The sequence below is a fragment of the Ursus maritimus genome, unplaced genomic scaffold (assembly GCF_017311325.1).
Source record: "Ursus maritimus isolate PB19 unplaced genomic scaffold, ASM1731132v1 scaffold_8, whole genome shotgun sequence".
In the NCBI taxonomy this organism is placed as follows: Eukaryota; Metazoa; Chordata; class Mammalia; order Carnivora; family Ursidae; genus Ursus; species Ursus maritimus.
Window position 1 is genome coordinate 77,888,022 of NW_024426996.1, and position 21,745 is coordinate 77,909,766.

The 21,745-nt window shown below is 43.3% G+C and overlaps 1 protein-coding gene across 2 annotated transcripts in view; it reads left to right on the forward strand.

Moving 5' to 3' along the window:
• KIAA0232 (KIAA0232 ortholog) overlaps positions 1-21,745 on the forward strand; it is an 82,992-nt gene that overhangs the window by 15,199 nt on the left and 46,048 nt on the right. For both annotated transcript variants that reach the window (XM_040624941.1, XM_040624942.1), the window contains exon 2: positions 18,327-18,826. In XM_040624941.1, the coding sequence (XP_040480875.1) occupies positions 18,596-18,826 (231 nt within the window). In that variant the 5' untranslated portion in view covers positions 18,327-18,595. The remainder of the gene's footprint in view (positions 1-18,326; positions 18,827-21,745) is intronic.

The window sequence follows — 21,745 nt, forward strand, 5'->3', positions numbered from 1 at the left end:
ATGATGATTCTGTATAAAACCTGGGAGAGTCTGTGACCTAGTATCTAGGAATAAATGTGTGTGCTGAGCATGAAAACTTATTTGAAAGATCTAGCCGGAGACCTAAATAAATGGAGAAATGGTCCTTGTTCATAAATGGGAAGACTCTATGGTGTAAAGTAGACTGTTTTCCTCAAATTGATCAATATATTTAATGCATCTCCCATTAAAATCCCAGCAGGGTTTCACACAGATGTGGTGGCTGATCCTAAAATTGTGAGAACGAACAAAAGGCCAAGCACAGGGAAGACCCTCCTGAGGAAAAATCTCGATACTTCGTGTGAAAGTCTGGTAGTTCAGCCAGCGTGGTGTTGGCGTGGGGATGAGTATGTTGAGCATGGAAAAGAGCCCCAGACAGACGTGTGGTTATGTGGAGCTTGGGTCCGGGAGAGAAGTGCAGTTACAGGTGGGGATAGAGGGCTGATCCATTCATGACACTGGCACAGCTAGTTTTCCGTGTAGAAAAACATGCAGTTAGGTGCCTGCTTCACTAATTCTAGATAGAGGTAACTCGTAAATGGATTAAGAACTTGAATGTTTTATTAGATTTTACAGGGTTGCACTGTAGTGACCAAACCCCTGAGTCTCAGTGGCTTAAGCACCAAACATTTCTTCGTGGCTCACATCAATACATTGGCGGCCACGAGTTTGTTGCTATGGTGCCCTTCCAGATGTCTTCTCATCCTGAGACCCATGCTGAGGAAGCGGTCCCATCTGGAACACGTTCTTCCTGTGATAGCAGAAGAGGTCTAATCACATGATCACTTTTAAAGCTGGTTGGACATGCGTAGGTCATGTCCACTGCGGTTCAGTGGCCACACCAGTCACAGGGGGCAGTGCAGGGACATGTCCTCAGCCTACAGGGAGGCACTGCCAGTCCGTCCCATGGTGACGACGGTGGGGACTTGCTGTGTAACGGGTTGTTTGAGGGGAAATGAAGGGCTGGATGGAAACTAACTCAGTTTGCTACAGTATGAGAAGAAAAACTTGAATACTTTTAGAAGAACAGACAAGCCTCTTTCTGACCTTAAGATAGGGAAAGAGGTCTAAGGACTGTGTTCTCAAACTTTAAAGTACATTTGGGGGCACCTGCCTGTCTCAGTCTGTACAGCATGTGACTCTTGTCGTCAGGGTGGTGAGTTCAAGCCCCGCTTTGGGCCTAGAGTTACTTAAAAAGGAAAAAAAAGTACGTTTGTCACCTGCGGAACTTGGTAAAATGGAGATTCTGCTTCAGTGGGTCTGAGTAAGCTCTGACATAAAAGCTGCCACCACAGCGACCATCTTCCCTCTTAAGCCCTCTCCTCACTTGCTCTTGTAGTAAAGGTCTCAGAGCCGGGGGGGGGGGGGGGGGGGAGAATTGGTTTGTAGGTAGTGACTTCTGCATAAATTACACAGGTCTTCGACCTTGTTTGTGAGGGGTTGAAACATGAATGTTCAGGGATCTATAACACAACTCGGGGCCCAAATCACTCCTGTAGTTCTGGTTACTGGCCGTTAGGTAACCCCTGAAAGAAGCATCTGGATAAGATTACCCTTATTTATCAAAGATTTCTAGGGATTATTATCTTTTTTTCCAGAGTTGTCTGATTTCATATTCATGGGAGTAGAATACTTATTACTAACCCCCAAATTAAATATTTCATGTGATGGAGAACTTGACCAGAATCTATAAGAAAAGCATAATCAACTTTATATTTAACAGGAGTCATTTAAAAGCTGGCTTTTATGTTCAGTGTTTGGATACTTAACTGATTTGTTAATATCCTTTTCCCAGTTATGTATGTATATTTTTGTTGTGTATGTGAGTGCCTATGTCTGCTACTTTTTACGTTTACCTTTGTAATATTTATCATTTGAGCATAGAAGTGAAATTTTAAAGAGTTTTGACCTCTATAGAGCTCTACAGATGGTCATGCCAGTCTATTTTTTGAGGAGAAGGTTTTTGTTTTTGTTTTTAAGATTTTAAAATTTTGGGGCGCCTGGGTGGCTCAGTTGGTTGAGGGTCTGCCTTCAGCTTGGGTCATAGTCCCAGGTCCTGGGATTGAACCCTGCTTCGGGCTTCCTGCTCAGTGAAGAGCCTGCTTCTCCCTCTCCCTCTGCTGCTCCCCCTGCTTGCGCTTTCTCTCGCTCCCTGTCAAATAAATGAATACAATCTAAAAAAAAAGATTTTAAAATTTTATTTATTTGGGGGAGGTTTGTGGAGAGAGACCAGCAGACTCCTCACTGAGCATGGAGCCCAGCATGGGGCTCAATCTCATGACCCTGAGATCATGACCTGAGCTGAAACCTTGAGTTGGATGCTTAACCGAATGAGCCACCCAGGTGCCCTCAGAAGAGTTTTTTTTTTAAAAGATTTATTTATTTCATCTGTGAGAAGGAGCGAGTGAACATGAGCCAGCACGAGTGGGAGGGGCAGAGGGAGAGGAGAGAATCCCAAGCGCACTCCCCACCGAGCATGGAGCCTGAGGCTGGGCTTGATTCCACACCCCTGAGATCATCACCTGAGCTGAAAGCAAGAGTCAGACTTAACCGACTGCGCCACCCAGGCGCCCTGAGAAGGCTTTTATTTATTTATTTAATTTTTTATAAAGATTTTATTTATTTGAAAGAAAGAGAACACAAGCAGGCGGAGGGGCAGAGGGAGAGGGAGAAGCAGACTCACCACTGAGCAAGGAACCTGACTCGGGACTCAATCCCAGGACCCTGGGATCATGACCTGAGCCACCCAGGTGCCCTTGAGAAGGGTTTTAATTAGTGTAAAATTCCAATCCAAAATCTTTCACCTTTGTGTCATACTTTGCTGGGTATTTTATTTTATTTCATTTTTTGAAACTTTATTTTATTGTTAAGGAATCCATTTATATGACTGTCCTGAAGCCCAGACTGGGTTAACAGTCATGAGTCCTGGAGGTAACTACACCCGACTCTGAACTTTCTGGTTGTAAGCACTGTCTTCTCTAATTCATCTGAAACCCAGACTCATGAGGCCTCAATCCCTGCCTCCCTGTTCCTGGAAGATGCTAAAGCCAACTGTGTAGGAGTCTTTTTCGGAGAAGACAAACCCTCTCCTTGACTTTATGAGGCAGATAACAACCCCAAACCACGGGCAGGTTGGGACCTGTGCAGGCCGCTGGGTATTTTAAAGATTTTATTTGTTTATTTTTAGAGAGCTCGAGAGTGTGTGGGCATGGGGGAGGTGGGGAGGGACAGAGGGAGAGAGGGTCCCAAGCAGACTCTGCGCTGAGTCTGGGGTTCGATTTCACGGCCTCAAGATCATGACCTGAGTAGAAATCAAGATGTGGATACCTAACCAACTGTGCCCCCTGGGTATCCCGGCCTCTGGCTATTTTAAATACATTTTTGATAATATTGCTTTGTTAATATTGCATTGTCTTTAAAGTATTTATATTTCGGGTCTTGAGAGATACCACTGAGGTAGGGAGAATTCCATAGATAAACAGTCCTATTAATGCCACTCTACTTGGCCTCTAAGAGTAGTGGGGCTTCTCAGCATGTTTCCCAGATTCAGGGAAGCCTCAAAGTACACTTAAAAGTGGTAGCATTTCTAAATCTTTTAGCAGCTGTACTATGACCCCAGCAAATGTTTATGAACTGCAGGCACTTGTCAGTTAGCTTGCCCTTCCAGCAGCCCCTGGATCATGCCCTCTGAGCGCCATACTTGGCCTTCCAGTGTTGTAGAGCTACTGGCCAGTTGAGTTCCCTCCTTGTGGCTCTGCCATTAGCATCCTATTAGATCTTTGTTTTTGGAGCCACTAAAAAACAGCTTGGTGGTATTGTGCAGTGAACATAAACCCAGGATCGCTTCAATGGCTGTAAGCACCTGCGTTGCTGCTGTGCCTGTAATGTGAGCTGGCAGGTAAGTGGTGCACGTTGAACGCAGGCACAGCTCCTGAAGTGTATGTGTTCCAAGATCATAAATGAGGCCTGAAGCATGCCTAGGGGAAAGGGGGAGATCTGGGAGTTTCTGACCCCATGTCAAAAGGAATTGTGATTGATTTACTGTATAGCACCATATGATTTATGCAGATTTTTCAAAGGAAAATAAAGGAGATGGTATCATCAGTTTAACCTTTCAACCCTTGGAAATTGAGGATATAAGGACCCTAGATGATCTAGGTCTTCGTTATAACTTGGCCCGTAGGGAAAATGTTAAGTCTTTCTTAAAAGGTTATATTTCGCAATGTTCTCAGGAACTTAAAAAGAGGTCTATAATTAAATAAGTATGGAAAATGCTATCTACTTTGTTTCCTTCCTGGAGGTTCCAGATGCACATTACCATATTAAAAGTTTTAAGATGTCCTAAAATAAATAAGCCTACTTTTGTTTCAGCTCTGGTATTTCCCTAATTTATGCAAGAGGAAGAATTTCTACAGCAAAAATAATAATTTTTTTTTTTTAAAGATTTTATTTATCGACAGAGAGAGAGACAGCCAGCGAGAGAGGGAACACAAGCAAGGGGAGTGGGAGAGGAAGAAGCAGGCTCATAGTGGAAGAGCCTGATGTGGGACTGGATCCCACAACGCCGGGATCACACCCTGAGCCGAAGGCAGACGCTCAACTGTTGTGCCACCCAGGCGCCCCAAAAAATAATAAATTTTTATATCACCTGGAATAAATACACTTTAGGGGAACTGTAACAGGTTATACTTTAAATGATGATACCATTCATTTAAATAGCTTCCTAGGGACTCTTAACTACGTAGTTATCCTAAGAGTCACAGCTAAAGACTTGATTTGATCTTTGAAGCATATAATTAATGGATGAAAAATACACATACTTTGAACCTATTCTGAGTTCTCAAATGTTTATCTTTTTGCAAAGTCAAAAAGAGAATTTTATTCTGATCCTTTAAAGTTTCTAACTAGTAGGATATGTATCAGATAATCATACAAAATTTTTATATTGAATTAGGTATCTCTTATTGAGAGATACCAAATCTTATCAAAATCTCGCTCACTACCCAGTTTCATTTTGGAGAACTGTAATAGCGTAGCTTATGGCTTTATATTAGTGTTTTTAAAAATGGCACTGTTTTACCAATGAGCCTCAGAATTTCAGGCCATTTTTCCCCCACCTAGTGTAACTCAGAGGACAGATCACTTGGTAATTTTAAGGTCAGTAGTTGAAAGCTGTAGAATTTTTAAGAAATTTTTTTAGAGGGGCGCCTGGGTGGCTCGGCCTTAAGCATCTGCCTTCAGCTCAGGTCATGATCCCAGCGTTCTGGGCCTATATCGGGCTCCCTGCTCGGCGGGAAGCCTGCTTCTCCCTCTCCCACTCCACTCCCTCTGCTTGTGTTCCCTCTCTCACTCCCTCCCTCTCTGTCAAATAAATAAATAAAATCTTAAAAAAAAAATTTTTTTTTAGAGAGGGAGTGAGGAACCCGATGACACAGGGCTTGATCTCATGACTCTTGACATCAAGACTTGAAAGCTTAATTGACTGAGCCACCCAGGCACCCCGGAAGCTGTAGAACTTTTATGCACAGACATTGGACAAGCGACAGTATCACTTTGAAAAACTATTTTTATACACCATGATCTAGTATCTTATTTGATAAATGCTTTATCCATGATTAAATGGGTTTCATCATGTTAGAGGCTTTGCATTTTGAAAATTCTAAACATCTTCTTGTTTAAATGTTTTTTTTTCTAAATAAACTTGGTTAGTGTTTTTGAAAATTTTTCTTAGAGTTGAAGGTCCGTTTTGTTTCTCCTGGTAGAAGTTTTTAAATTTCTGAAATCTAGTTTCATCACTTTACAACAATTTTTCTAAAAGCTTTTAGGATTTCATAATAATAAACTTTGTTTTAATGTTTGGATTTTGTTTGGTAGCTGTTTCATTGTTTGCAGGAGGACTCTCTCAGATGTCAGTGTATACATTTAATGCCTTCCCTCTGACCCAGAGGGCTTTCCACATGGTTTTTCATCCTGTAAACGGCCTGACATGTGGTTTGCCCCTTCCAGGGAGAAAGGACATTTTTGTAAGTCTCCAATAAGGACTTTTTTGAAGGCATAAAAACTGACATTTTGTAGCCCTGCTAATGAATTCTGATGTCTAATAGCTCTAGGTGAATGATAAACACTGATTATTGTAATGTGATAACCTGCAAAGAGATTTCAGTCTGGGAAAATCAGCCTGGCTTTTTAAATCAGAAATATTAACAGATGAGAATGAATCATCAAATAACTGGCAATGGAGTAAAAGTTAGAAATACAACAATGTTACTTCGCATAAGCAGTTTATCTCCCTCTGGTTAGGCCCGTTACAGCTCTGAGAACTTAGAGGCTGACCTAGACTTTCGGTTCTGTAAGCACTCGCCCCCAGCACCCAGCAGGGGAGAATTTATCCAGGCCGGACTGAAAGCTCTTCCCTTTTGTTTAGTCTCATTACACACTTGATCTCGTTCCCATTTGTTTTTGCTCTAGGGGAGGTCTCTCCTGTACTTCTGATTCTCCGTAGAACCAGGTCCTTTCACCTGTCATCATGGTCTAGTTGGTTCTTCCTTTTCCTTGTCTTTTCAACTTAGAGATTAACCGGGTCTGTTATGTGTCTTCAGTTTAGTAAGACCTTAGCTAGTTCCTGTTACTGTCAAGTAATAACTCTTAAATCTATAAGAACGACCCTACACTCATGAAAAGAATTCATTTTAAGTGTTACTGGAGAATATACAGTAATCAGTTCATACAGTAAAAATGGAATTTAATCCTTAACGCAGTTCTTCTATTTTGGTGGAAGGCAGTCATGTCCATGCTAGTCTTACTGATTATATTGTCTTAAACAGAAGCCTTATTCATTTCCTAGGACTTCGCACGTTTCTAGATGGGGAAGCGACTGTAGGTCTGACTCTCCGTATCTAGATGGTTTTTCAGATACAGAGGTTAAACGGGTTTATGGGACCAGCTTTTAGCCTGCCGTTTCTTGAGTGATAAGAGTTCTCGTTTAGGCTGTAGATTCTCTATGGATTTTCTCTCCTGGCCTTAGATTCGCCCCGAAGGCATGCTGCCTACCACAGAACATGAGCCCTCCCTTACGTTCCAAATGCACTGAGATGATGTGTATGTGTGTAACTAGCTCGTTGGAAATGTGCACCCTCGGATTTGCCAGGCAGATATTTAGGATCTTTGTGAAAAGTAGTAGAATCTAAAAGCTAGAGTCTTAGTAGGTCAAACATTACCTTCTTTATTGTTTTTTTTTTTTCTATTTATATTTTGTATATCCTTTACCCTTCCCCTTCAAAGGCTTTTGTGTGTGTGTGAAAATTGTATTGATACTGAAATTGAGGAATTATGAAAAGACAGTTTCAGGTAATTCAGGCCTTGAATATTGAGGACTTGGTCATATTTATTGTGAAATTTGTAGTGAGGAAGACCAGGTAAAAATATGTAGTCATTGTGAAGGCATAAATTGCAAAAGTACCAGACTAGAACAAAGGGAAGGTGAAAGCCAATGGGTTTGAGTAGGAAGAAGAAGTTGATTACCTAAGGGTGAAGCCCAAAGCCCATTAACGTAGGATGGTAAATACAGAAGGAACAAACCTGAAGGTCATTGAGTTTATATCGCTAACAGCATGCCCGGTGCCTGGCACACAGGAAGCCTCCAGCACGTGTGTGGGTGGTGGAAGAATGAGCTGGGGCTCCTAGGCTAGAGTTGTTCCCCACCTGGCGGCTGAGAACTTGACCGGGGCTCAGTGTTTTCCCACACACGCTAGTGTTATGAATATTGTATTTCCCAAGGCTGATTTTCAGAATTTCTTCCCCCATTTAGATTTGGAAAGTGTTAATTTGACACAGTTTTGCTCACCTGCCAAAGCCTAAGCATGGGGCTAATTAGCATGTGGAATATGTCACAGTTTGGCCTTGGAGAACTTTCAGCCTTGCTTGTGAAGGAGCCCACATGCAGGGGGCAGTTGGGAGAATAGTATGGATGCGTATCATTGAAAGCAGAGAGCGGGGAGGACAGTGAGTGCCCTCAGTGGTACAGGAAGAGAGCAGTGTGGCTGTAGGTAGTTAGGGATGGCTTCTTAGAGGAGCTGGAGGCATTGGCTCGTTGCTATTCAGGTGTTAATGTTTCAGCAGTGAAGCCTTCCTCAGCAAGTTACTTTAGTCTCTTTTTGTGGGTTTTTTGTTTTGTTTTGTGTTTGCAGTGTTTTAATTCATCTGCCTCGAATAGTCCACTCTAGTTGACCAGAATGCTGGTTTCAATAGTGTTAGACGTTAAGAGTTGTTTCCTATCAAGAGTCCCACATTTTGCCCCTTAGAGTAGTCCTTAGGGCTCTTGACACCTGTTCCTGCTCCTCCGTCTTCCTGGCATGGGAGAGGAGTGTTCCCCCCACCCCTACTTGGAGTGAGGCCATGAAACTTGCTTTGACTGGGGAGATGTGGGGCCACTTCCAGGAGGAAGTTTCTGAAGCGCTGGTGCATGACTTGATGCAGATTTTCTTTGCCCCTGGTTCCTGGGCTAGTAGGGTTTAAGGTTGGCGACCATGCTGTCATGCTGTGTGCTGAGTCCCAGAGCGGTTGTGTGTGACTATGCTGAGCACTTCTGCCAGTCCGGGAGGGACATGGCTACTGGGATTTGGGGATTGTTGGTTTTTAAGCATAATCCACCCTATTTTGACTTAATAACTTTTCGTCCTGAATTTTGAACCTTGAAATTTGGCCCCCGTCCTGGTTATTCTGTTTTCTTTTTTGCTTTGTCAGTGAGCTTCAGGGTTCTCGCTGTTCTGTATACAGTTTGACGTTGTCACCGAACCTTCCATGATTACTTTCTACTGTAATGACATTTGACCTGATGAAATTTGAGACCTATCAAACACAAAGGCAGATGTTTTCCACTTCCCTCAGACCGGTCCTCTGGCACATTGTGCTGTCTCAGAATGGCTGTGCTTAGCATCCCATCTTCGGGTATGAGGAGGATTGTCTCGTATAGTCCACAGGTACGTGGAGGAGGGTACATGGATTCTATTGAGCCAGGGACTCTTTGTTTGGTCTAACATAGGAGAGAATCAAGCTGGTATTGTTCAGTAGAACTTCTGCAGTGACAGAAATGTCCTATATTTGTACAATAGCCACTAGCTGTATGTGGCTTTGAGCTCTTGAAATGTGGCTGGTGTGGCAGATTTTTAATTAAAATGTAAATAGCCACATTTGACTGGTGGCTGCCATATTGGACCCTAGCAGAGCACTGGGAAGATATAATGTTAGGTGAAAAACAGAGAATACAAAAGTATGTATTATTTAACCTGTTGAAATAAAACATTTTAAGTTCTATACAAAAGGGAAAAAACACTGAAAATGACCACATAGAAATACTGTGAATTATATTAGGGTGGAGAAATTGTGTGTGGGTGTCCTTCTGTTTTCATATTTAGAAAAATACGTTAACAAGCTTTTGTAATGCAAGTAGATGTGGTCCAGTTGAGCAGAAAAGCAGAAGTGCTTGGAGAGTAAAAGAGTGGGTCTATGGCTTGAGCAGATTTCCCTCCACAAGATCCGCACTTTGCATTTTGCCCAGAGAAGTGCGCTTTGGAACTGTTGACCGTGCTCTTCATGATCAGTTGGGCTGTCGCACAAGACATCGAGAACATTCCACACATGAGAGCTATCTGTGCACCATGTCAGAAAGAGATGATGATTTTGAAATAATTTTTAGGTGTTTTCAGCAAATCTAAACATATATGCACTGTATTAAGAAGAAGGGAAACACTTGAACATTTAAATTCAGCTGGTCACTTGTCTGCTCTGCTTGAGCTCTAAAGAAACTGGACTGCAGAATGTCTGTTTCTTAGAGCTTACAGGAATCAGTGCTGCGTGCACCCTAGATGACTCTCTAGACACACAGACGGGGCCGTAATCGGACTGACTTCTAGGAATGTGTGTGGTGTTACAAAGAGTACAGAAAGACAGCATTATATTTCTTGGAACATTGTTACACAACGGGAGAAATTTTGGAAGATCAGTGAACCTCCTTCAAAGTGCCCCTTTATCCCACCGCAGAAAGAGTCTTCATTATTAAATTACTCATTTGAAACTTGTGGCCTTACCATTTCTCAATTACTTGTTGAAAAAGTACTCTTGTAATAACTTAAGTACTAGATCTGTTTTCTTTTTTCTTAGTGGACAGATCATTCGGGACTACTTATATGACTCTGAAAGCATATAGACTAGATAAATAATTAAATGCTTTTATTTTTGTTTTATTTTTAAATTAATATATAATGTATTATTTGTTTCAGGGGTACAAGTCTGTGATTCATCAGTCTTACACAACACCCAGTGCTCACCACAGCACATACCCTCCCAATGTCCATCACCCAGTCACCTATCCCCCCACCTTCTCCCCTCAATGCTTTTATTTTTATAATTTATTTTAAAATTTAAAATTTGTTATCCTAGTCCCACGTCTAATCCTAAACGTCCCAGGCCCCAGGGCCCTGACTCCTGGAGACCCAGGGTGGTATGAGACCTGGGGGTATCTTGAGAGTGAGCAGGGCATTAGGGGTATTCCCCCCAGCACTTTCACTTCCAGGCTTAGATTAATATTAGACCCTGGAGGCTTTGATCGATCCCCAGGCCTACACAGAGTTGCCCCAATCTTGGGGGAAGATTTTCATTTACCACCAGGGCTATTTTTAATCCTTGATTAGAAATAGAAATTTCTAGAAATTGTACCCGGGCCGCAGAAAAAGCCCAGGGTGTGCTGAGCTCCTCTGGGTGTGTGCTGTTTGGGGATAGTGTGGCTTCTCTGTGCAGAGACCACTCTGCAGGTGTGTACATTTCAAAACAAATAGAATACTGGGCAGCAAAGGGGACCATTGTATTTTTGTGTTCATCCTCTGCACCTTAACCATTTTGAGTTCTTTGCAGTGTCACATTTGAATTTGTAGCAGAGAACGAACATGTTAACAAGAGGAAAGGCTTTGATGTGACTAGAAACTAGGTTCTTATAAATGAAGGAAATTTCATAGCTTTTTGTTTTAAGGACAGTAAGGAAATAGAGTATTTTTTGTTCTGAAGGAGCAGTATATTTTACACAAATACTACTCTTCACGTTATCTGAATCAGTGAAGGCACGTGTGAGATGAAGCCGGTATAAACAATTTGAGGGGGTAATTTGTAACAGTACCTTCCATTGTGTGACAGTTTATGAAATGCAAAGGCCACAGAAACACAGATATACTTCTCCTTTGTTCATTGCAATAACCTTGTGAGAGATTGAGGTGTAGAGAGAGCGTGTATTTATTATTCTGTTTTACAGATGAGAAAACAAAGACCCCAAGCAGTTATGGGCACAAAACCAGCTATTAAGTAGCAGAGGTGATATTGAGTACAAAAACCTAGATGTTATGACTGCTAGGCTCATGTACTTTCCACTCTTCTGTGCTACCTTCAAGAATTAAAGAAGACATAAGTGGTACAGAAACTTCCATGGGCATTTAATTATAGCTATGTGTATTTTTTGCATCCATAAGGAAACCATTTAAAGTTTGATGTAAAAAAGACAAAAAGTCTAAAATAAGTATATTATTGTGGGACCTTTTTTTTTTCCCCCAAGATTTTATTAGAGAGTGAGTGCGTGAGTTGGGGGGGGCGGGCAGAGGAAGAGGGAGAAACCACCCCCACTGAGCAGGGAGCCTAACGTGGGCCTGGGTCCCACGACTCTGGGATCATGACCTAAGCCGAAGGCAGATGCTTAACCAACGGAGCCATCCAGGCACCCCTATTGTGGGACCTTTAAATGATCATTTATGCAGCCCAGTCTTTAGTAGCATGATTTGGGTTAGTTCTGCTTTGGAGAAAGATACTCAAGATGATCTGAAGGTCCTCTTTTCTCTGTAAACCTCTGGAGAATCAGATGTTGAAAAAATGAAGTGAAGCAAAACAAAAAGCCTTTGAGTTTATGCAGTGGTGCTTTGTCTTTAAAACGCTTTTGGAGGCATACCTGGGTGACCCAGTGAGTTAAGCATCTGACTTGGACTCAGGTCATGATCTCAGGGTGCTGAGATCGAGCCCCTCATCAGGCTCCCTGCCCACTGGGGAGCCTGCTTCTCCCTCTGCCCCTCTTCCCGCTTGTTGTCGTGTCTCTCTCTCTCTCAAATAAAAATTTAAAAATCTTAAACTTTTGGAGAACCTGGGTTTTTGGGGCACTTGGGTGGCTCAGTCAGTTAAACATCTGCCTTAAGTGTCTGCTTTCAGCTCAGGTCTTGATCCCAGAGTCCTGGGATCGAGCCCCACGTTGGGCTCCCCGCTTAGCAGGGAGCCTGCTTCTCCCTCTCCCCTTGCTGGCGCGCGCTGTCTCTCTCTTAAATAAAATAAATAAAACCTTTAAAAAAAAAAAACTTTTGGAGAATTTAGTTAAACTGAAATGAAATCTAACTTGATACTGACGAAATTTCACATTTGGAATGAGCATAACAGTTTGAAATTCGGGGTGCTTGCCAGCTGTGTCCTTGAACTTGTCAGGTAGACATTAAATGGCTTTTGCCTAGGTTTGTCAGACTCTTCCACTGTTCTGACCATGTGATAGATCGTACCCAAAATAAGTTTTAATTAAAAATTGTGAACCAGCATACCTAAGAGACTCCTTTCGGTTCAGAACTGTAAATAGAGTCTCTCACCCGGTCAAATGTTCACCCCTCTATCGAAGTCTTGCTGCTTAGGGAGAAGCAGCTTAGTTATGGCCCAGTACTCCGTACCTGGGTCATCTGCTGACAGTTTGACATTCAAAATATGGAGACTGGACACTGGCTCCGAGAACATTTAGACCTGCCGTTACGGTACAGGAAGAGCCATCTTGTACTGTTCCTGTCTCAGACCCTGTTACTAGGATCCACTCAGTTACCGCACGGACAACTGCCAAGTAGTCTGAGGGTACCAGACTTCCCAGCCTCTGCTCTTTTCTGTGGTCCTCTGCAGTCTGCACTATAGAGTAAAAAAAAAGATTGTAACCGCTAGTGACTTCAGGGATATGGCCCGTTGTTTAAAAATGATAGGGCGTCAGCTCTTAAACAAGTTCGAGGAAGAGTTCTGTTAGGGGTAAAAATGCAAGGGCTGGTTTTAACCGCTTTGATGAGATCTTGGGAGTTCAGTATACTTTTGCTTTCTGGCTTTGTATGCTGATTTTTTTTCTCACCCACTTCTTGAATCCTCACACTTGGCTAAAGAAATGTGAATTCTCTTAATGACAACAGAGAATCCTATGGTTGGGTTGAAACTTTTTTTTTTTTTTTTTTTTTTTTTAAGAGAGAGAGAGATGGGGAGATGCAAGGGACAGAGGGAGAGAGAGAATCTCAAGCATGTTCCATGCCTATCATGGAGCCTGACACGGGGCTCGATCTCACAACCCTGAGATCATGACCTGAACCGAAATCAAGAGTTGGACGCTCAACTGACTGAGCCACCCAAGCGCCCCTGATTAGTTTATAATTTAGTTCCATGTGGTCAGAGAATATATTTTGTATGATTTGAATCCTTTTAAGTTTGTTGCAAACTTCTTTATAGCCCAGAATACAGTCTTCTGTCCGATTGATGATAATGTTGCTCTGGTTTTTAAATCCTTATTGATTTTCCGTTTACATCTTTCAGTGATTGAGAGAGAAATTTTGAAATCTAGTACAATCATGGATTTGTTTATTTCTCCTTGAAATTCTATCAGTTTCCACGTATTTGGAATCTCTGCTACCAGGTGTATGATAAATAGGACTGTCACATCCTCTTGGTAATGGACCCCTTTTTCATTATGAAATGACTTTTATCTCTGTTAACACCTTGTTCTGAAATCTGTCAGATATTAATGTAGACATTCCACCTTGTACTTTAAAAATTTTATTTATTTTAGAGAGAGGGATTGAGAGAGGGCGAGCAAGAGGAGGGGAGAGGGAGAGAGAATCCTCAAGCAGACACCCTCCTGAGTGTGTAGCCCATCACGGAGCCCAATCCCAGGACCCCAAGATCACAACCTGAGCCAAAATCAAGAGTCAGCTGCCCAACCGACTGAGCCACCCGGGGCCCCTCCATCTTGCTTTATGTTGGTGTTGGCATGGTGTATTGTTTCCCATTTTTTTGCTTTGAATCTATCTGTGCCTTTATATTTAATGTGGGTATTTTTCAATGGAATATTATTCAGCCATCAGAACGATTACCCAACATTTGCAGCAACATGGATGGGACTGGAGGAGATTATGCTAAGTGAAATAAGTCAAGCAGAGAAAGACAACTATCATATGGTTTCACTCATTTGTGGAACATAAGAAATAGCAGGGAGATCGGTAGGAGAAGGAAAGGAAGAATGAACCGGGGGGTAAACAGAAGGGGGAATTAACCACGAGAGACTAGGGACTATGGACAAACTGAGGGTTTCAGAGGGGAGGAGAGTGGGGGATTGGGCTAGGCTGGTGATGGGTATTAAGGAGGGCACGAATTGCATGGAGCACTTTGTGTTATAGGCAAACAATGAATCATGGAACACTACATCAAAAACTAATGATGTACTGTATGGTGACTAACATAATAAAAAATTAAAAAAAAATAATGTGGGTATTTTTATAAGCAGCATGTATCTGGGTCTTGCAGTTTTAAAATCCAGTCTGACCATCTCTATTTTTTAATTGGTTGGTTTGATCGTTTACATTTATTATGATTATTAACAGCTGTCATATCACAGTCTGTGTCCAAATGGCATTCTACCATTGCAGGTAATATGGAAGGAGCACGTAGTAGTATTATATTTTCCCCCTCTGGCCTTGACTCTTTGTTGCCCTCCATTTTGCTTCTACGGATGTTGCCAACCTCACAATAAATTGTTACTGTTTTTGTTTCAGTAGTGGAATTATCTTTGAAAGATACTGAAATAATAAGAAAAATGTGGTTATACTGTTTCTGGTGCTCTTTGTTCCTTTGAGTGGATGGACCTTTTATTCTGGTGTCATTTTCCTTCTGCCTGGAAGAATTTGCTGTAATGTTTCTGACCGCCGTCTTCTGCTGGTGCTGGAATCTTCCAGCTTTTGCATTTCTGAAAAAGTCTTTGTTTCACTTTTGTTTTGAAAGAGTTTGTGATGAGTATAGAATTCTGCATTGATGGGTTTTTCTTCCAGTCCTTAAACGTTTTTGCCTGGTTATCTTATCCTTTGCATGTTTCGGACAAGAAACTTGGTGTTCTTATTCATCCTTTTCTCTGTTCTGCCTAATGTTCCTTTTCTCCCTGGTGGCTTTGAGCTTCCTCTCTTTGGATGGTTTTGTTGCAGGAAGCCTAGGTGTCAATTTCTTCCTATTTCTTGTGTTTAGAGTTCAGTGAACTTCTTGGATCTGTGCGTTTAGCTCTCATCAATTTTGGGAAAATGTTGGTCATTATTTCTTTGTCCCTTTCTCTTTCTCCTCCAACTAAACATATGTTAGATTTCTTAAAATTGTCACACGGCTTGCTGAAGCTGTGTCAATGTATTCCTTTCTCTCTGTGTTTCATTTTGTATGGTTTCTTTTGCAGTTTAAGACTCTGGAATCTTGGGGCGCCTGGGTAGCGCAGTCGTTAAAGCGTCTGCCTTCGGCTCAGGGCGTGATCCCGGTGTTCTGGGATCGAGTCCCACATCGGGCTCCTCCACTGGGAGCCTGCTTCTTCCCCTCTCACTCGCCTGCTGTGTTCCCTCTCTCGCTGGCTGTCTCTCTGTCACATAAATAAATAAAATCTTAAAAAAAAAAAAAAAAGACTCTGGAATCTTTCCTTCTGAGGTGGCCGACCTGCCATTATCCCATGCTGCCAGCTTTTCCTCTCTGACGTAGTTTTCATCTGTAGATGTTTGACTTTCAATCTTTATATTTTCTGTTCTCTACTCATCACATACATGGCCTTTCGTCATAATAACTGCTTCAGAGTCCTTTCTGCTAAATCTCACTTTTATATCAATTCTGAGTTGGTTTCAGTGAATTTATTTTTCTCTTAATTTTCTACTTCCTTTTTGCCTGCTTCTTTGCATGTTTGCTAATTTCTTATTAGGTGCCAACCATTGTAAATTTTACTTTTTTTAAAAAAAGATTTTGTTTATTTGAGAGAGAGAGCACGAGCAGGGAAAGGAGTAGAGGGGGAAGGAGAAGGAGGGGGAAAAAATCTCCGGTAGACTCCACGCTGAGCATGGAGCCCGATGTGGGGCTTGATCCCATAACCCTGATATCAGGACCTGAGCCAAAAAAACCAAGAGGAGGATGCTCAACTGACTGAGCCATCCAGGCGCCCCTAAATTTTACTTTGTTAGGTGCTAGGTATTTTTTGTGTTCCTGTACATTTCTTGAGGTTTGTTCTGGGACCACAGTGAAATTAGAAATAGTTTGGTCCTTTCCTGTCTTCCTTTTAGGATGTGTTCTGTCTAGGGCTCGTTGCTTCCCCATACTAAGTCAGGAGCCTTCTCAGTACCCAGTGTCCCTGAATTAGGAGGTTTTCAGGTCTGGCTGGTGGGAAACAGCCCTGTTCCTGGCCCTGCTGAGCATCAGGTCCTGTTTCCTCCTGGTCTTCATGATGGTCCTTCCCTGCACTCCGGAGTTCCTCACATGCATGCCTGTTAATACTCTGCTGAATTCTTGAGGGCTACGTCTGCCCGTCTCTGATGCTGTTTGTTCTGAGCTCAGGCTGCCTTAGATCTTTTATCCAGCTCCTTCAGCTGTTGCTTTATCTGCTCTCTGTCTTGGTTGGTCTTCGTGGAATGAGCACCAGCTTGTCACCTTGCTTTAGCGGATATCCCCAGAATTCATTGTATTGTTTAATTGCTGATCTGTCTGGCATTCTAAGATCCAAACATACTAAAGAATTAATGAAAAATGTTTTAATTTTGAGAGTTAGCCGGAAAGTTTCATCAGGTTAAAATTATAGAAAAATGTTTGCTTTATCTGTTTTCCATGACTCAAACTTTTTTTTTTTCCCAAGGTTTTATTTATTTATAGGACAGAGCAAGCACAAGCAGGGGGAGTGACAGGCAAGGGAGAGGGAGAAACAGATTCCCCACTAAGCAAGGAGCCTGATGCAGGACATGATCCCAGGACCCTGTGATCATGACCTGAGCCAAAGGCAGACGCTTAATCGGCTGAGCCACCCAAGGTGTCTCCAAAATCACTTTTCAAAAAAAAGATAATTTATTTTTTTAGAGAGTGCATGAGCAGGGTGAGCAGCAGAGGGAAAGGGTAGGGATCTCAAGCAGACTCCCTGCTGAGCGGGGACCTGACATGGGGCTGAATCTCATGACCTTGAGACCATGAACTGAGCCCAAATCAGGAGTTGGATGCTTAACCGACTGAGCCACCCAGGCACCCCTAAAGTCACTTTTGGTAACCCTCTTATTGTCTGCTAAAATTCATTCAAAAGCTGAGCCGATACGATTTACCTGTTAATGTGGTAGATTTCATCTTCTGGTGGCATGAGTGATTTAATAAGGCCGTTAGATTAGTTTGACATATTGAAAGTAGGTTAACTTAAGGGAAAAAGCTATGAAGAGCATGGCATCTTTGACCCAAATAAGCAAACTGTCAACTGAGATGTAGGAGAATAAACCAGGTCTAACCCTCAGCCTGGCATAGCTATGAACCAAATCCATGTTTTACCTTAACTTTATGAAATAAGTATCGAGCGGCCATGCAAATCTTTTAGCCATACGAGATGATTGATTACCTTTATGAAACCTTCAATTTAAAGGACTGATTTTTTTTTTTAAGATTGTATTTATTTGACAGAGAGAGACAGCCAGCGAGAGAGGGAACAAAAGCAGGGGGAGTGGGAGAGGAGGAAGCAGGCTCCCCGCAGAGGAGCCTGATGGGAGACTCGATCCCAGAACACTGGGATCACGCCCTGAGCCGAAGGCAGATGCTTAACGACCGAGCCACCCAGGCGCCCCCTAAAGGACTGATTTTTAACCATTGTTTAATTGAAATTACTATTCAGCTGCTTCTGTTACACTCAAAAATGAACTAGTGATTTGTTACCACACAAATTCTTTCAGCGTTATGGATGGACAGAATTTTATTAGTCCAGTCTCTTGAGATAGCAAAATAAACATTGCTATGATTGAACACAAGCACAACAATGTAAATTTTGGAGTTTTCCTTTCTTTTAAATGATATTAAACTTAAAATTTTGAAATGTCACTTGTTTTAAAATGTCAAACATTACAGCAAAAAATCTGTGTTCTAAGACACCAAAGTTCAATAAACAGTTCATTTGGATTTTTTTTTTTTTCAAAAGATCAGTAATTTATATAATGCGTACCTTTTTCTCTCTCTCATTTTTGTAGGTTCTGCCGGAGACTTCCATTTGGCCTCAATGTGAAAGTAAAGTAGAAAAATCACATCTACATGTGTGTTGCTATCAGGATGTTGATTCATTGGTCCTGCCTGAAGAGGGAAATTCTGTTCTAATGGCTGACTGCCAGCGAAAATAGATGCTTATCCTAGATGTCAAGCATCTCTCCTTTTTACTGGAGTGAAAATCCCCTCCAGATACCAACACAACATCAAGTGCAGAAAATGCTTCGCATTTTAAGGATGTCAGCGACCTGAATTCATGCGCCCTGTCTGTACAGTTGCTGTGGGTGGTTTACCATCTGAAAGCTCCTCAGGCTCTTCTCCAGGCCCCATATCTGTTTCTGAAATGTCTCTGCTTCATGCTCTGGGCCCAGTGCAGACCTGGCTGGGGCAGGAGCTGGAGAAATGTGGCATCGATGCCATGATTTATACCCGCTATGTCCTCAGTCTTCTGCTGCACGACAGCTACGACTACGACCTGCAGGAACAGGTACCTCCCTCTTGTCATGTTTTGTGACAATTCCTGGTCGTGTCTGCGTGTTTGCATTTCTCTTCCTAGAGCGCCTTCTTGCTCCAGGATGGGCTTGTCGGTGCACCGGCCACACACTCCTAACCTGCTGGGCGGGGGTGGGTGAGGGAGCCGTCCCAGCACGGCGATTATTTCCGCTGCTTTCTCCATGCGGAGACTTTCTCCATGTGGACCGCACCCTGGCTCAGATCTGGGTGCTGTCGGGGAGGGTCTGGTGACTGCCGCCCTGAAGGAGCACTGCTTTCTGCCGTTGGGAGCCTCACACGTGACCGCCGGGCCTTATAATCATCGTGTCTGTGATGCTTCTTAACATCCCAGGGTTGAGTGTTTCATTTTCATGTTAAATTGCTGGTTAACCATAGTGTGTGTTGTTGTGCAAACCAGTGGGCTTAGAAACTGAGTAAAGCATGTAACGTTGCTATAAGTCATTGAAGGTCACCCCGTGTAAGCTGGCCGTTACACGTTTTTTTTGTTTTGGTGCTGAGTTGGAAGTGAGAAAGTAAGCAAATCTAGGTTCTTGAGGGAAAAGCCCCAGTTCTAGTCCCACCCTCCAAGAGGTGCTCCTGGAAGTGAGGCCTGCCAGAAGGGCAGCGCGGTCGCCACCAGGGACCACAGGGCTCTGGGGGACTTGTGTGCAGAGTTCACTTGAAACCGAGTGTTTGCGGCTGTTGTTGTTTTAAACCTTTGTCACTAACACGAAAGCAGGAATAAGGTTTCACTGACAGAACAAAGTGGCTTCACCCTTCTAAGCCACAGAAAAGCCTCCAAGTACTATAAATACCGCATTTCCCCACTGTGTTTAACGTTGGTCGCTCATCAGCTGTAGAGCGTGTGTTTTCTTACTGCTGGTGTTCCTTATCCTTTCTAGCCGGACACAGCTGTATTTTCCTTGCTTCCAGGTTGCTGACTGCCTTGGCTTCTGAGAATTAGGTTAGCATTTTCAGGGGGTTGAGTTAGAACCTAATAGTCAGAAAATGTGTCATGTTTAATCACTATTTTGTATCATTTCCTTACTAAGGCTGTGTTATTTTCTGTCATCTTCCCAGCAAATGTAAAATACATGTTTTTAGGGGCAAATAAAATGTTAAATCTACAAACATGGAAGAATTTTTATTTCCAGGAATGAGGAAGATACTTCTCTTAACTCAAAAATCGTGTACTCTTAGGATTGTGTGTTAACAGTGTCCACCCCGAATATTTTATCAACACAGGTAAGTTTATTAGCACCAGGTATTTATGTCCTGCGTGCTGTAGGGCACTGAGGAGGGAACAAAACACAGGCCTCCTCTCTGGATTGGAGTTGACACCTGTCTCATGAGACATGTCTGTGATTCTTCTGGTTCCTTTCTTAGGAGGGCCTAGGGGTCAGGGGCAAGGCAGCTCTCTGTGCCCAACTGCCCAGCTGGGTCCTCCTTCCAGAGTGCCACTTCATCTTTAGGAAGCAGCACAGAGAAAGGTTAGCGAAAGCAGAACATGTCTGGAGTTGCGAGGAGAATCCAAAGGGAAATAAAGGCTCCTAAAATACCCTTCCCCTCAGCCCAGTGCCAAGTCCCATGCCGATGGGGAAGGTCAAATCGAAAATAATACTTGTTTTAGTAAGAGGTGGCCTAGGAGGTCAGTTAGCCCCAGTGTTACTTTCCCATGACTCCGGGGGAGGATGCGCTCACTGTATCCCTGGAATGAGAGTTTGGGCGCAGAGCCGAGGGCAGTCTCCCTAGCAGGAGGAAGGGGAGTGAGGGCCCTTGCCCACCTTCTGTGATTCAGACGCTGGCTCACGGTCCTGCTTGCGGGTCAGTTGTAGTTCTTGATCCGTGGGTCAGATTGTGGTGGCCTAGCTCCTCAGCTGGAGGCCAGATGACTCCACTTTTGGGGGTCTGTTTCCTTGAGTCTTTGCGCACCCTCCGTCTGGGAGTAAGTGTGATCTTGAATTGAACGTCGCCAGGTTTAAGGCTATTGCTGCAGCTACGAGCCTTATCTGCCTCGTTTAATCCCTCATTTTTCCTAATCTTGGTTAAAATAAACCCACCAAGAGCTCCTGAGTTCTAAAAAACAGATTCTGCACAGGACTTTCATCTCGGCTGCCCAGGATGATTGGGTAGGAAGAAAGGCTGACCCGCCGCGGCCCCGTGAGGCGGAATAACCAGCAGAGTTGAGCGCAGGCCTCTGCTTTGAGCAGGGTTATAAATGCAGCGGTGGCACTGCCGGGTTCCTGAGCGGCCCTGGAGAGCAGCAGCTCTGACGCATGGACGCTGGGGATGCCCCACAGTCACTGTGTCCGCGAATTCTTCTTTCTCTTTTGCCTTCCTCATGATTACCATGCTCAGGTAAGGACACTCTCAGCTACTCAGGAGCTCGCTACCTGTCACTCTCAGATGTTGGTGAACACCCTGGTTCTAACCTGCCCTGCAGAGCCCTGGTGGCTCCACCCTGCGAGTCCTCCTCAGTCGCCCCGCATGGACCCGCAGCGTCTGCTTACAAACTAGATGTTTCTGCTGGAGAGCTTTTCTTCACCATTATCGGAAGATATTATCCTTCCCAGTAGATGATAAGGTCTTTGAGCACAGAAATCAGATTTTCACCTTTTTTTTTTTTTTTCAAGATTCTATTTATTTGAGATAGAGAGCGGGGGAGGAGGGAGAGGGGCCTAGGGAGAGGGAGAAGCAGACTCCCTGCTGAGCAGAGAGCCTGGTGCGTGCAGGGCTGGATCCCAGGACCCTGAGATCATGATCTGAGCCGAAGCCAGGCGCTTCACTGACTGAGCCCCCCAGGTGCCCCCAGATACTCATCATCTTAAACATTTTTGACTTCTTGTGAAATAATTCCAAACATCAGAATGACAAGAACAGGATGAGGAACTCTTGTGTACTCTTTACTCAGTTA